At 41.0% G+C, this 15,347-nt stretch overlaps 1 protein-coding gene across 5 annotated transcripts in view; it reads right to left on the reverse strand.

Moving 5' to 3' along the window:
* Positions 1 to 15,347, reverse strand: part of LOC145351814 (rho GTPase-activating protein 26-like) — a 170,651-nt gene that overhangs the window by 86,521 nt on the left and 68,783 nt on the right. For all 5 annotated transcript variants that reach the window (XM_080201480.1, XM_080201476.1, XM_080201478.1 and 2 more), the window contains 4 exons: positions 14,237 to 14,308; positions 9,312 to 9,413; positions 5,336 to 5,446; positions 4,687 to 4,791 (listed from right to left, as the gene is read on the reverse strand). In XM_080201480.1, coding sequence (XP_080057606.1) covers positions 4,687 to 4,791; positions 5,336 to 5,446; positions 9,312 to 9,413; positions 14,237 to 14,308 — 390 coding nt within the window. The remainder of the gene's footprint in view (positions 1 to 4,686; positions 4,792 to 5,335; positions 5,447 to 9,311; positions 9,414 to 14,236; positions 14,309 to 15,347) is intronic.

Genomic DNA, 15,347 nt, shown 5'->3' on the forward strand with positions numbered 1-15,347 from the left:
CCATATGAACTACCTAAATATCTGCAAGGTTAGATTACAAACACTCATGATAAAATGTAAGTGTTATAGTTAGACCACACCTTGACTGTCATTCCTAAATTTATTTGCAGAGGACCATGGCGTTCATTAGCTGGAGACTGTGCAATAAAGAGCCACAAATGGGAGGGACACTTGGAAGCCAGCTGCAGAGCACTCGGGCACCACTGCAGAGGCATCCTGAACTTCCAGTACACTGAGAAATTGCCTGCCACCTCTCCCGACGGACATCTCCCCCATCTGCCATACCCCATTCCCCCACAAACCTTACCCCCCTTGCATGCCGCCCCTTAGAGCTCCCACTTTCCATGCCCTCCGCAGAGCTCCCTCTCGGAATACCCCCTGCTCCTGCAGAGCATTTCCCATGGTTATCCCCTTGCAAAGATCCCCCTTGCATACCACCCCTTCCCTGCAAGGCTCCCCCACTTGCATACCCCCCAGTCATAGCCCCAACCCCCACTCAGGCCCACCCCCCTTGGCACTACCCCAAGCAGTTATAGCATTTGACGGGCATTGCCAAGGTACCTGGTGGGCACTGCCAGGATGCCCAGTGGGTAGTACCAGGCAGGCAACACCTGATGCGCACTGTACAGCCATGTCCCCAGCCATCCAGATGCTTCAATGCCTTCCGGTCGCCCGGCATGGTCATGTGCCTGGTCCCCACTGGTGGGGGCCACAGTGATTCTCATTGACGAGGATGGGTGTGGGGATGGGGGGCAAAGGGGATGGAGGAAGATACTGGGAGGCCAGAAACGGCCAGAATTTCACTCTCACACGCTACCTTCTTGGCCTGCTGCACCAATTGACTGGTGCAGCGAGCTGGAAAGATCGTGCCCGAGTCTGGAAAGAATGGTGCCCTGTATAATAATGTATGTCGCATCCAGCATGCGTAAGTGTGATACACTGTGAGCCCAACTGATAATCTTAAATTGATTGTCAGCATAATTCTTAGCACACTGAGGATTGTTTAGCAAAAGTTGTCCAATCGTGGAAACACTTCTAATGTTGGTCACTGTAAGCAGGATTTTTCCACCATTCCCACTGATGGGGTATTCCAATCCAGCCAATGGCGCACCATGGAGTGGGGTGGATTCAATGTGAAATCCTGTTGACAGTAGTGGGACCAGATGATCCATTTGCTGACCAAAGGTGAGCCACGTCCCACCACTGAGAAACACAATGTGGGGTAGGGGAGACTGTGCTTCCAGACAAGCCTGTGTTTTGAGATTTACAAGCATAGGCTGGTTGCACATGGTCATTACCTTGCCTGATGTGAACAAACAGAACATGTACGCACATTGCTCCTGTTTCAACTAAACAAAACAGGTGACAGCCATTCTCCGGTTCATTCCACAGGTAGTGGTGAACCGCCTCTTGAACCACTTCAGTCTATGTGGTATAACTACAGCCAAAGTACTATTTGGGAGGGAATTCCAGGATTGTGACCCAGTGATAGTGAAGGAACAGCAATATAATCCCAAGTCAGGATGGTGTGTGGTTTACGGAGGAACTTAATGTGGTAGGCTTTCTTGACAGCAGGCAACACACAGCTCTCTCCAGAGAGAATCCTGCCTCCAATTTAAGTTAGTCATAATTGCTACAGATATTTGTACAGGCCACATCTGGAGTGCTGCGTTCAGTTTTAGATACCTCGTCTTGGGACAGATAATGAAGTGAATACACCACAAACACATCACAATGACACTAGGGTTTACAGTGGTAAATTATCAAGACATTTAGGAATGAACTCAGGAAGCAGTTTCTCCATGCAAGGCTGAAGGGAAATCAGAAACTCTCCAACCCAGAAGTTGGAGGTGCTAGGTCAATTAAAATTTAAGACCAAGGTTTAAAGAATTTTGTTAGCTACAGGGATCAAAGTATATGAAGTAAAGGCAAATTTACTGATTTGAGGTAACGAGGCATGAAGAGGGGAATGCTTAAGATAAAGATAGGTGCAACACACGGATGTAGCTATATATTGCAGCTGTTGTGTAGTGTTTCATGATGTACTATCAGGCAAATACTATTTTCCATGCAATTTTACGGCTGCATGCATACACACCTGTTCCAACAATTCTACCAAACAGAACATCACAATAGCTGCAAAATATCATAAATGCAGAATATTCATCACAAAAATAGTGTTGTCTAATTATTTCTTCCAGAATAGATATATGTCTAAAAACAACCTCTTCAGGTGACAAGCCTTAAAGGATCTTTCACCGTTATCGTGGATTGAAGAACAACTTGAAAAGGTTTAGCAATTTGCAGCATGCTATTCCTATACCAAAGGCTTACTATAAAGTCAGGACATCAGCTGGACTAAACAGCACCACTTTTACTTCCCATGTGGTTTCAAGACAGAAATCATTGATTACGTTCTTGTGTTCTTTACACTCATAATTTATTCCCTCCTACCAAATTAAAATCTAGCACTAACAAACACCAATTTTGAAGAAAGCTATAACAGTATCTCAGAGAAACAACTCTGAAGAGATATATTTCTCAACTGAAAACAAGGAAATAAACAGCATTCTGAAAACAGAGTATTGAAAGAGTGCAACAGTTATTCTAAAGGGTATTTTGCATCATGGAAGGTCATCAAATTTAATTCTGTTTCTCCCTCTACACATTCTGCTGAACTGCTGAGTATTTTGGGCATTTGCTGTTTTTACTTCAGGATCTGCAGCATTACATAGGCTCGACTCAGGGAACTTGAAAAATCATGATTTGCTCCTTAGTTCTACTAAGTATATCAGTAAAATAAAAGTTGATCCTTTTCTGGTTTGAGACAGTAGAATGTCAGCAGTTATTGATAATCTGTGTTTAGAAATGTGTGGTGCACTGTTGTGCTATTGCAGTGTTTCTAACTAATCAGATTATTGAACTATAGACTATTGTACTTCCAACTAATCACTAGGTCACTTCTTTCTGCAGACAAACAGTTACAAACAGTACAATCAAAAAATTTGCTAATAACATTAAGGGTAGGATTTTAAGGATGGTGAACGATCGGAGCTTGCTATTCCGGGAGTTGGCGGTAGCATGTCATGCGCCAACTCTGGGAAGCCCATTGCCATTTAATGTTCACTTGAATGAGACAGTAGGTGAGACTTCTATCTGCTCTTGGAAGTCCCACCCACGATAACTGTCAGCCAAACAGATTGGCTGATAGCTCTCCAACCCACCAGGCACAGCACTGCAGTGGCCAGAAGCTGTACTACAGTGCTCTGTCTGGAACTATATTCAGGACCGTTGGAAAGGTAGGTCCTGAAGGGGGTGAGAGGGTAGGCACTACCAAGGAGGGTTTTGAGGAGGCCAATAGTGGCATTGAAGGCTAGTCCAGTTGTGGGGGAAGGAGGTCCAGAGCTCCAACATCCCAGAGGGAAGGGTGCCCCAACTTTGAAGAGGCCTTTCCCACATGAGATGGAGAAAAATTTTCTCAGTTTCCCACTCTGTCCGCACCCGTTCTTGCTAGCCTAAAAATTGAAGCTGGATGGGAAAAGGCCCTCAAATGGCATTTAATCATCACTTAATAGATAAACGGATGCATTTCCGACCTGAGGCCTTTCCCACCCAAGCATGAAATTGCGACTGGATTTAGGCGGGCGAGTTCTTGAAGGGAAATTCCGTCCATTTAATTGTAGGCTCCCTTCCCGCCTTGGGGAAACTAAAATTCTGCCCTAAGGGTCAGCATGAGCAGCAGACAAAATTAAGACTCAGATAATTATAACAGCTATCTGATGAACGATAAAGTAACAAATGGGTATTCTAACTGAATGTTACAATATTTTTGTTTTAATTTATTTATGGGTCATGGGCATCACTGGCTGCCCTTCATTTATTGCCCAAGGTTTAAAGTTAACCATATTGCTGTGTCTTTGGAGTCACATGTAGGCCAGTCGAGGTAAGGACTGATTTCTACGAAGATTTCCTTCTCTAAATGACATTAGTGAACCAGATGGGCTTTTCCAACAATCAACAAAGGTTGCATAGTCATCAGTAGATTCTTAATTCTAGATTTTTTTTATTGAATTCAACTTCCACCATCTGCTGTGGTGGGATTTGAACTCAGGTCTCCAGAATATTAGCTGAGTTTCTGGATTAATAGTCTAGTGATTATACCACTAGGCCATCACCTCCCCTCAATGAATGAAAGAATGCATTTTGGACAACAAAGGTAAGTAAACTTTGAACATGTCAATGATAAGAGGAGATTACTAAATTGTAAAACACTAAAGAACACTGATGAAATCCGGGTAGCTTTTTAATTGATTAAGGTTGGAAACACATTAAGTCATGTGGGGACATTGCGCTACATCATGCCATATTGCAGTGAATAAATTATACAGAAGGATGATTTGGAGTTTCCTTTCCTGACCACTAGACAGTAAAGTCTTGAAACATGTGAAAAAATAAAGCAATTGTGGAAGATTGTTTCTTTTCTTGATTGGCAGCAACCCCAAATAGCATGCAAAGATTTAAAAGGAACAAGTTCCTCATTTTACTTTCACTTGTTTTGATGGCTACTTATTCATTTAAACTGGGTGCACAAACGTGCACAGAATTATCGAAACATTAAATCAATTGTAGATGAAAAATCATTGCAGCATTTTTTTTCTGTTTTGTGTGTGAGGTAAATTTACTTACATTCTGAATGCTGATCTGAAGCTGGGTTTTAAAATGTCCAAAGTCTTTCGCCAGTTCATAACCATGATGGTAAAATGTGAAGAGTCCTTGTAAGAATGCAAGCAACTGTAAAACAATATCAAGTAATGCAGGGTCATAATCCATGGATTATTGCCTTCATCAAATGTCAAGCTCCACTCAACATACATATCTTCAGTTTGGCCACTGGAAACATGTTCAAGGATTCACAATAGCCAGTAGCACATTTAGTAATATGCCTTCAATTCGCTGGCACATTAAACCATGATAAACATGACTGGAAATACTTAAACATTTAAAGTTGCATGTAATTGGATAGACTGAACAGAGTCTAGATGCTCAAAGGCTGGATAGACAGTATGGGCAAAGTAACTAACTACGGATTGCAAAATCAATAAGATTTGAAAATAGATAGAAAAGCTAACACATGTATGAAACATGTGGACTAACAAGGTGCAAATTAATGGGATTGAAAATTGGCAACAATCATTTGAATCAAATAACTGCTGGGAGGAGAAATTCTGCAGCTTTAGAATAGTAGAGCACAAGGGGGTCTGAGCAGACATTTAAGAAGTAAATTAAACCTGCAATCAGTACTACAAAGACAGTATGATTTAACATGTTCACCTACTGGTTCCACAAACTCAAACATCTTTCGTTCTTGCACCTCGTGCACTCTAAATACGTATTCCAGTGATACTTCGTAGAAATGTTGTCGGACGACATCAACCTGACTATCTGCCTGTAAGTCAAAGCAAAAGCTTTTCTATAAACCAAAATAGATACCAGGATCCAATACAAAAACAGATACCAACAGAAAATTAGTTACCAACAGCAGCGTAGAATCACTTTTTAGGTTTAGGACAAGACTCTAAATGTAAAATCAATCATTCTGTTACCAAAAAAGGAGGGTGATAGAAACATGATCTGTCAATTTATTAAAAGAGTTACATGATTCCATCATCAATGACACTGACAGAGTACTTAAGTAAGTGTCAGCTAGTAGAAAGTCAGTTTTGATTTCAGAGACGTAAGACAAGCAAAACTAATCCAGTTGTTTAATATAATTTCTATCACAGCATAGGGGAGCATTCAATGGATGTTGTCTACATGGATCTTCAGAAAGCATCTGATAAAGTTCCACATTTGCAATTATTAACAAAATTGAAAATGTACTAAACTGGAGGAAATCTTCTAACTGTTTCAGAGATGGGAAAGCAGGGGAAAGGTCAATTTTTTGATTGGTGGTATGTGTCAAATGGTGTTCCCTGGGATCTGCACTTTTCCTTAATGTCTATATTAATAACATAGATGGAGGAATAGAGAGCTTTTAATCCCACATTTGCAGCTGACACAAAGTTAGGAGGCATAGCAAATTGTGCAGATGGGAGGAGAAAATTAGAAACAAACAAATTAAGTGAACTTTGCAAAACTATAACAGATGGAATTCAATATAATATTAGTTGGCTAATTAGGAATCCAGATGTGGCAAACTGCATATTATGTTAGTTAATTTAAAAGAGGAATAACAGATACTATCTCTTGACATGTGACCTTAATTAACATATCCATAGACTATTAGTTATCCCCGGTGTCCAAGTCAATATTTAGTCTTGTCAACAGCATCATGAATATAATAATGAAGTTTGTGGGAGGTTGCTATGCATAAATTGGTTTCAGTGTTCCATATATTATAGTGACTACACTTCAAAAGTACTTCATTGGCTGCAAAGCGCTTTGAAAAATATGGTGATCATGAAAGGAATTATATAAATTCAAGCCTCAATTTTTTTCACATGATGTATACATACTTTCAGCTTAACTTACTTTGCGCATTGTTGGTGGAAATAGTATGATAAAATGTTGAGAAAGTGTATTTTGATCATTGAATGCTTTACTTCCTTAAATACCAATACATTCAAAGAGCAAAGAAAATTACAGCATAGGAACAGGCCCTTCCGCCCTCCAAGCCTGCACCGAACATGCTGCCCAGCTTAACTAAACGCCCCCATCCTTCCAGGGACCATATCCCTTTATTCCCATCCTATTCATGTATTTGTCAAGATGCCCCTTAAAAGTCACTACTGTCTCCACTTCCACTACCTCCCCCGGCAACAAGTTCCAGGCACCCACTACTCTCTGTGTAAAAAATCTGCCTCATACATCTCCTTTAAATCTTGACCCTCGCACCTTAAATGTGTGCCCCCTAGTAATTAATTCTTCCACCCTGGGAAAAAGCTTCTGACTATCCACTCTGTCCATGCCTCTCATAATCTTGTAGACGTCTATCAGGTCGCCCCTCAACTTCCATTGTTCCCGTGAGAACAAACCAAGTTTCTCCAATCTCTCTTCATAGCTAATACCCTCCATACCAGGCAACATGATGGTAAATCTTTTCTGTACCCTCTCCAAAGCCTCTACATCCTTCTGGTAGTGTGGTGACCAGAATTGATCACCATATTTCAAGTGTGGCCTAACTAAGGTACTATAAAGCTGCAACATGACTTGCCAATTTTTAAACTCAATGCCCCAGCCACTGAAGGCAAGCATGCTGTATGCCTTCTTAACTACCTTCTCCACCTGCACTGCCAATTTCAGTGATCTGTGTACCTGTACACCCAGATCTCTTTGCCTATCAATACTCTTAAGGGTTCTGCCATTTACTGTATAACCCTTGGTTCATCCCTCCCTTTCTCTGTAGCCTCTGAGAAATTTGATTTTGTCCCGTTCTGACTTTTTAGGCATCCCAATTTCCCAATTGGAGGCTGAATCCGCAATTGCCAAGGCCCTGAGCTCTGAAATTTCTTCCTTAGAGGGTTCTATATTTCCCACTGCTCCAAGATAATCCTCAAAACTTACTTCAAGGATCATTGTCAACTGTTCTAACGTGTGCTTTGGTGTTAAATTTTGTTTAACGATGCTTCTGTGAAGTGTCTTGGGATAGCGATGGCACCATTTAAATGCAAGTTGTTGCTGTGCTGCAAAGTGCACTGTGGTACATCTTCATTAATGTTATGGATAAAGGGTTATTAGAACAACAGTCCACAAGTTTACTCTTGATGAGCATTGCCGGGGGTGGGGACTTTAGGGCCTTAGACTGCGCAGGCGGATATAGTCATGCCTTTTTAATGTATACTATTACAACATTATCATCCAGAGTTATACCAGCTATTCACACCATGCCGATTTATGACTGCTAAGTAGGAGAAGGATACAGATTAATAGTCCTTTTAAAATTGGGAACTGGGGTATGTGTAATGGTATAATTAAATATAAAACTAAAAGTACAATTCTGACCTTGTACAAGACTTTGGCTTGGCTGCATCTAGAAAACTGTGCACAGTTATCACCTCTCACCTGGTGGGACGTATTGGGGCACTGAAAAATCCAGCATCAGGTCACAATTATACCTAGTTTCAAAATCCTTACATTTCAGGGCAGCATTTGGGAACTAGAGCTTAATGCTCTGGAAAAGTGTACACTATGAGGTGATATAACCAGAATCTTTCAAAATAATGAAAAGGAGCAGATTTCTTCCAAGTAGCCAACTTGAATGGGAAACAAACCTGAGCAACAAATGGTTCCTAAATCTTTGCACCAACTTAAAGAAACATTAAACATAATTACCACCTTATCGATAACTGTGAGACTCTACTCAAAGTTTACACGTTCACAGGGCATTCAATTCTAGCCAAAGAAACGGCCAGTTTTGTTTTAAAAAAAGGTTAGAGACAAGATTTCAGAAAAATCTTTCAAGATTCAATGGACTTACTATGTACCATAAGTAATCGTAGTGTTAGAACGTTTTCATGAGCATGGGATAAATAGTAGTATTAGCAATAATGTAGAAATAAAGAAAAACTATGAAAATGGGAAATCTAAAACAATCAAGTTTTACTATGGATAATGTTTACAGTTTTAAAAGTTCTCTGATACATACACAATAACTTGTACAGTAAAGTAACTGATTGGAATATTTAAGGAATGACAGTTAAGCAAATGATTTCTGATGACAAGCTTTTTTTTGTCAAAAATTACAAATTGGGCATTTTACTTTATCAAACTTAAATGCTGGCTGCTGATAACAGCACCTAATAAACTGAAGATGATCATTAATAAGCATTTCAAACAGAAACAGGGTAAAATAAATGAAATGAAAATGAGGAGGTGTTTTGTACGCTCAAAAACCATCAAAAAATGCACTTAGTTCAGTGGGAACCACAGACCAACTTCATTGGTCTATGTCTCATTTTGCAGGCCAAGTGCGTATAACAAACACAATTTTTATCAATCTTAGAGCCTGGTACCTGAAGAGAGACCAAAATATCACTTTTGTGTTGTGGTGAGTACTAGAGCTTGTTAAATCTTGAATTGTTCACTTGCATGAGGTCAATCATACCAGGTACAGTATTGGACAAGAATGTTGCTAGATTAATCAGAGCTGATACATTTATGCACCCGATAACAAGAAATGGATACAACATTGTCAGTTATGAACCAGTTATGAAGCTTACAGTGTGAAGATAGGTCAATGTAAAGCAAAACAATTACAAGATCCTAGAAAATCTGTTTCTCAAATTCAGTAAAATGCTGGGGAATATAATTACCTCTTGAAGATGAGAATCTTTTTTCTTTGATGACAGATTTAAATGTTTTTCTAGCACATTGCAATACTTTTCTGTTTCCTTATCATATTTCTTCTTTGCTTCCTTTGTAAAAGAAAAAAAAGGAGTGAATGAAACATCTCAGTTTAACAATGGATCATCTTCAGGTAACCAAGCAAGAACATTTAGTTTATTACTTTTCGCCACAAGGGGACAGCACAAGAAAATTTCATGGAGCAGTTTAGTTATAAATGCTGACCATAACAAGGGGTCATACCATAAGGTTCAAGATAGAGGACCTGTGAAACTTTTCTTCATTAGCACCGAGTTATAAAAGTACTTAAAGCATAAGGGCTGTTTATTTAAGCAGAGACCATGGGGCATCAGGACTAACATGATTTGCACCCGATACCAAGCAGATCGCGCCTTTACCAACACCCGACTTAAATCGACTTAATGAACCGCACGCTCAACTTTACCGCCAAATCCCACTTTACTGTCTTCGGATGTGTTCTGGATCTGCAGTGTTACCAACCTGCAGAATAAAAATCCAAAGTGGATTCCTATTCTGCAGGGGAACCTCCGAAGCCCATCCTCCTCAAACACTCTTCGCAATCCCCCACTAACCACCCTGGCAGAGCTGCCCCTGCAATCCGAATTCCCTGGGGCAGCAGCACCACCACCGCCTCCCCCCCGCCACCCCCCACCAGCAGACCCTGCCCGCGATTGGACCCACCTGGGAGGCAGGCCACCACCCCCCTCCCCAACGGTCAGACCCCCCCCAGGAGGCAGGCCCCCCCTCGGCAGAGCACACCCCCAACCTACCTTGACTGCTGCTTTTCCTCCACCGTCCTTCCGACCTGCACTCATTGATGTGGAGGATGTCGGCATTGGACTGGGGTAAACACAGTAAGAAGTCTCACAACACCAGGTTAAAGTCTTGCTCCTATCTCTTATGTTCTTACTTAGCCTTGTTAGGTGATCTTCTATTTTGACTTGGCTGCGTGCCTAGTGACAGTGACTACTTGATTACTTGGCACATGGAACATATGGTGGGCATATCTTCTTGTTGTTAGGGTTTCTCTGATGAGAGGATCAAATCTAGTTGATGACAGGGCTTAAATGAAGCCTCAGGGGTGCCCAGAGAGGGGCAGTTTGCTTTGTTCACTATATAAGAACGCTGTAATTATTTTTGGCTTATCGGCCCTTTCTCTGGTGAGAAGATTAGGGTAGTGGTGGCTGTGTTTATCTGGGTTGGATGGAGGAGTGAGCAAGGCACATTGCTCTCCTCTGAGATATCCCCTTTAGCAAACTTCCAGACTGCTCTACTTCTTGAGACTTAGTTCTCCTGGGGATGTAGTATCCTGTTGGCTGCAGAGGCTGAGTGCAAGTCTGGATGCTTTGGTTCAGTGTTGTTGGAATCTTTCTTCAGGTGGAGATAAGGTCCCCTCCTCCAAGTGGTCTTAAATGGAGTCTTCCAGTATGTCCATTTTTTCAGGTTTTGGTTCCCCTGGAGGAGGAGGAGGGGACAGTGTATTGTTTGTTGTGAGGTTGGGCTGTTCTCTTCTAGGTAACCTTCCTGCAAAAGTGTACACTGAAAGACAACCTCTGGCGTCTATTGGATAATCCTGATGCTTCTCTCTCTTTGGAGTTTCCTATCTTTACGCAGGTAGGTGGGGTGTTGATATGTGCTCTGATTTGTTATAGTTAATCCTAGAGGATTTTCCTTAAATTGTTGGCAGGAATACCCCATAAAGAATCCCATGTATTGTGTAGCTCTGTCACTGTTGTCCTGTAGTAAAGGATATGCACTACGGGGCCATGCGCTCATTGTTTTATCGTGCTGTCTTGTGATCCTCCACTCTTTCTGGTATCCTTTATCTGTACGAGAGGAGATGCCAGCTACGATGATTGCAATGCTCAATAATTTGAGCCATTTGTATGAATATTTGCTGGTCTTTTCTCTATATGGAATAATGATTATTCTGAACTGTACTAGATTTTTGGGATTCATTGTGTTTTGAGTAAAATGTAAACCTTTAATAAAAACTTGCCTTAAAAAGTGCAAACAAAGCAAATTGATGTCTGCAAAAATATTGTAACAAACAGAGAGCCAAGGGTTAGACAACTGTTCATCGATAGTGCAAATTGAAATTGACTTGGGGCAAGTTTTTTTTGTGGGAGTTGTTCTTCTCACCTGTTACACATATGGAAGATTGGTAAAATTCCAAGGTCTAACAATCATAGAAGCACATCCACGTGTTTCCCAACTGGAAACAGTGGATGAATAGGGATAGCCACTGCTTGCTAAAGCCCAGATCTAAGGTGTTCAAATCAGATCTCCCTGATCTATACAAGAAATCCAAATGTGATCAAAGGAGATCCATCAGAAATGCCAAAAGACAGTGGCTCGGTCCATCCCAAGCCAGAGTCCCAGGCTAGCCACATGGATCCCTGCCGACTATGGCAAGATCTGCAGGACATAATAGACTCCGAGGTGAAGGCATGTAAAATCACCAGCACCAATGCACTCTTCTCTGATGAGCTCAAAGCATTCTACATCTGTTTTGAGCAAGAGGTCAGTGAGAACATGCCCTCTACCCTGGAAGCCTCGGATGAACCAGTATTCAAGGTCAGCATTGCAGATGTCTGCGCAGCCTTCTCAAAGGTCAATCCACGGAAAGCGACTGGCCTGGATGGGGTATCTGGTCAAGCACTCAGATCCTATGGCGATCAGCTGGCAGGAGTATTCGCAGACATCTTCAACCTCTCTACAACAATCTGAGGTCCCCATCTGCTTCGAGAAGACAACCATCATCCCAAAGCCAGGCAGCATGCCCTAATGATTATTGTCGGTGGCTCTGACATCCATCATTCTGAATGCTTCGAAAGGTTAGTCGTGGCACAAATCAATTCTGGCCTCCCAGATTGCCTGGATCCAGTACAATTTGCCTACCTCTGCAACAGATCCAAGCAAACGCCATCTCCCTGCTCCTGCACTCAACCCTGAAACACCAAGTAAACAAGGACACCTATGGCCAACTCATATTTATTGACTACAGCACAGTCTTCATCACCATTATTCCTATGAAACTCATCTCCAAACTCTGTGGCGTGGGCCTTGGCTCCTCTCTCTGTGACTGAATCCTGAACTTCCAATCCCACAGATTGCAATCATAAAGGATAGGCAAAAACATGTCCCCCATGATCATCCTCAACACCACTGCCCCACAAGGATGTATTCTCAGCCCTTTACTGTACTTCTTATACACCTATGACTGTGTGGCCAAATTCCCCTCCAATTCGATTTTCAAGTTTGCTGATGACACCACCGTAGTGGGTTGGATCTCAAACAATGGCGAGTCGAAGTACAGGAAAGAGATAGAGAACCTGGTGAACTGGTGCAACAACAATAATCTCTCCCTCAGTGTCAACAAAATGAAGGAGATAGTCATCGACATCAGGATGCACAGTGGAGGACATGCCCCCACCCACATCGAAGGGGATGAAGTGGAAATGATTGAGAGCTCCAAGTTCTTAGGTGTCCAGATCACAAACAACTTGTCCTGGTTCCCCCATGCTGACATTATAGTTAAGAAAGCCCATCAACACTTCTGCTTTCTCAGAAGACTAAGGAAATTTGGTATGTCCATTATGACTCTCACCATAGATGTACCACCAGATGACAGATGCACCATAAAAAGCATTCTTTCTGATTATATCATAGCTTGGTATGGCTCCTGCTCTATCAAAGACTGCAAGAAACTACAAAAGGGTCGTGAACAAGGCCCAGTACATCACTCAAACCAGCCTCCCATCCATTGACTCTGTCTACACTTCCTGCTGCCCCGGCAAAGCAGCCAGCATAATTAAGGACCCCACGCACACCAGACATTCTCTCTTCCACCTTCTTCCATCGGGAAAAAGATACAAAAGTCTGAGGACACACAACTCAAGAACAGTTTCTTTCCTGCTGCCATCAGACCTTTGAGTGGACCTACCTCACATTAAGTTGATCTTTCTCTGCACCCTATCTATGACTGTAACACAACATTCTCTTTTCCTTCTCTAAGACCGGTGTTCTTTGTCCATATAGTGCACAAGCAACAATACTTTTCACTGTATACCAATACATGTGACAATAATAAATCAAATCAAATTAAACTAAAAAGTTGAGCAGCTAGTCAGATCTTTTGGCCAGAATTTTACTGGCACACCCCCCAATTCTGGGGTCGGGCGAGGCTCTGAGAATGGCATTCTCCATTAGCTTCAGGCGGGATTGTATGAACCACAAACGGACATGCCAGTAAAACTGTGTCAAAAGCAGACTTTCATGCTATAAATATCAATAGGCATTTATTATCTTCCTTATGAATATATTTCTAGTGGATCAGTCTAAAATGTATTGATGTACTAAACTTCATTTATTTCACTACTCTGCAGATTTGCATGTAATAGTATTTCAATGTCAGTCCAACCAGTGAGCACACATGTTCTAATTAATGACAAAGCCACAGTAAAATAAGTCATGCCCTTCCACTGAAATCATCTGTATACTGGCAACTACTCTGATTAAGGTGAAGGAACTCTTTCAGATACTTCATACCAATTTTTAAATTATACTTATCCTATATATAGCTAAAGACAACATAATAATTTACCCCATGTGATTCAGGGCAAAATGTTTGCTTTCTTAAAAATCTCATTGACATGTGGTAGGTAAACTGTTGAAGAAGCTTGTGACAAGTGAACCAGTTTGTCAAAATACAGAAAGTGATCACTACAACAGAAAAATACAGCTTATCAGACAATCTCACCTCTTATTTGGCAATAAAGTGGGTGGGAATGGAGAGAAAAAGGGAGGCAGAGAGAAAACTAAGGGAGTAGGGGAGCAGGAAAGAAGGGGCAAAGAGAATTGGACAGATTACCTTTGCAGCTCCAATCTGTTCCTTCCGAAACCTTTCCAAAGGGCTGATGAGGACTTCACCAGCATTCTCAATCTGACATGAAAACAAAGCCATGTTAGAGATGTTATCCTATATAAAGTGCAAATAGATAGAATATAGGGAAGTGTGACTCTAGTATATAGCCAATATTCCTTTTCTCTAATAAATTTGCCTGAACAACGTGCAATTAATTTCATAATAGCATATGTTTCTGATATTAAGCTTTGATAAAGTTCAAACAATCCAAAGCATAACAATTTTGTATTCTTAGAAATCAAAATTTAAGACCACAAAGCCACCTTAAATTCAATATAACACATTTTCCTCCAAATCGATTTTTCACTGATAGGTCAATGCTTTGCGTTCACAAGTCACAATCAAGTTAAACACCTACTTACAGGTTTAAATAGAAGAATATTGCATTATTCTATGACAAGATTTTTATTTTGGTCTTGGGACATGAGTGACACTGCTGAGTCCACATTTATTGCCCAACCTAGTTACACTAAGGTGGCAGTGATTCTCCTTGAACCACTGTAGTTGTGTGTGTAAAAATATGAGCACAGTCTACAGCATCATTGCATCAGAGACAAATCTGCACAAGTCACAATCACTCAAATGCCATCTCTGCTGCAAAGTTGTTTAATTTTTCTCTTAGTACAATATTAGGCGATTCAAAATTAACTAAATGCAATTGTTGCAGTAGGCTTTTCCTTGAACAATTATATTTGCAGACATTGAAGTCATAGTCAAATAAGACAGGGGGTTTAACTAGTAGCTCATCAGGTCCAATCAGCAATGATAACATCCCCATCACCCTCAGCTAGGCTAGAATTATTGTACTAATTCTGTGTAAGAAATAAAGGTGAAGGATGATTTTACAATGTCAACCTGTAGTCTGTGTAGTATAGAGAATATGTTTCCTATGTAGTATAGAACATAACTTCTGTCTTTTAAAAAATATTTTAACTGAGATCAAAAGTTAAAATATTGAAGTTGAAGTTTGCATTTTCAGTACAAACCAGAAGAGGGCATAATTATACCAGCAATCCACTGGATTTTCAATCATGCCCCAGAACCCTTGACATTCAGA

This window comes from Carcharhinus amblyrhynchos, chromosome 13, assembly GCF_965287045.1.
Source record: "Carcharhinus amblyrhynchos chromosome 13, sCarAmb.v2.hapA, whole genome shotgun sequence".
NCBI classification, from domain to species: domain Eukaryota; kingdom Metazoa; phylum Chordata; class Chondrichthyes; order Carcharhiniformes; family Carcharhinidae; genus Carcharhinus; species Carcharhinus amblyrhynchos.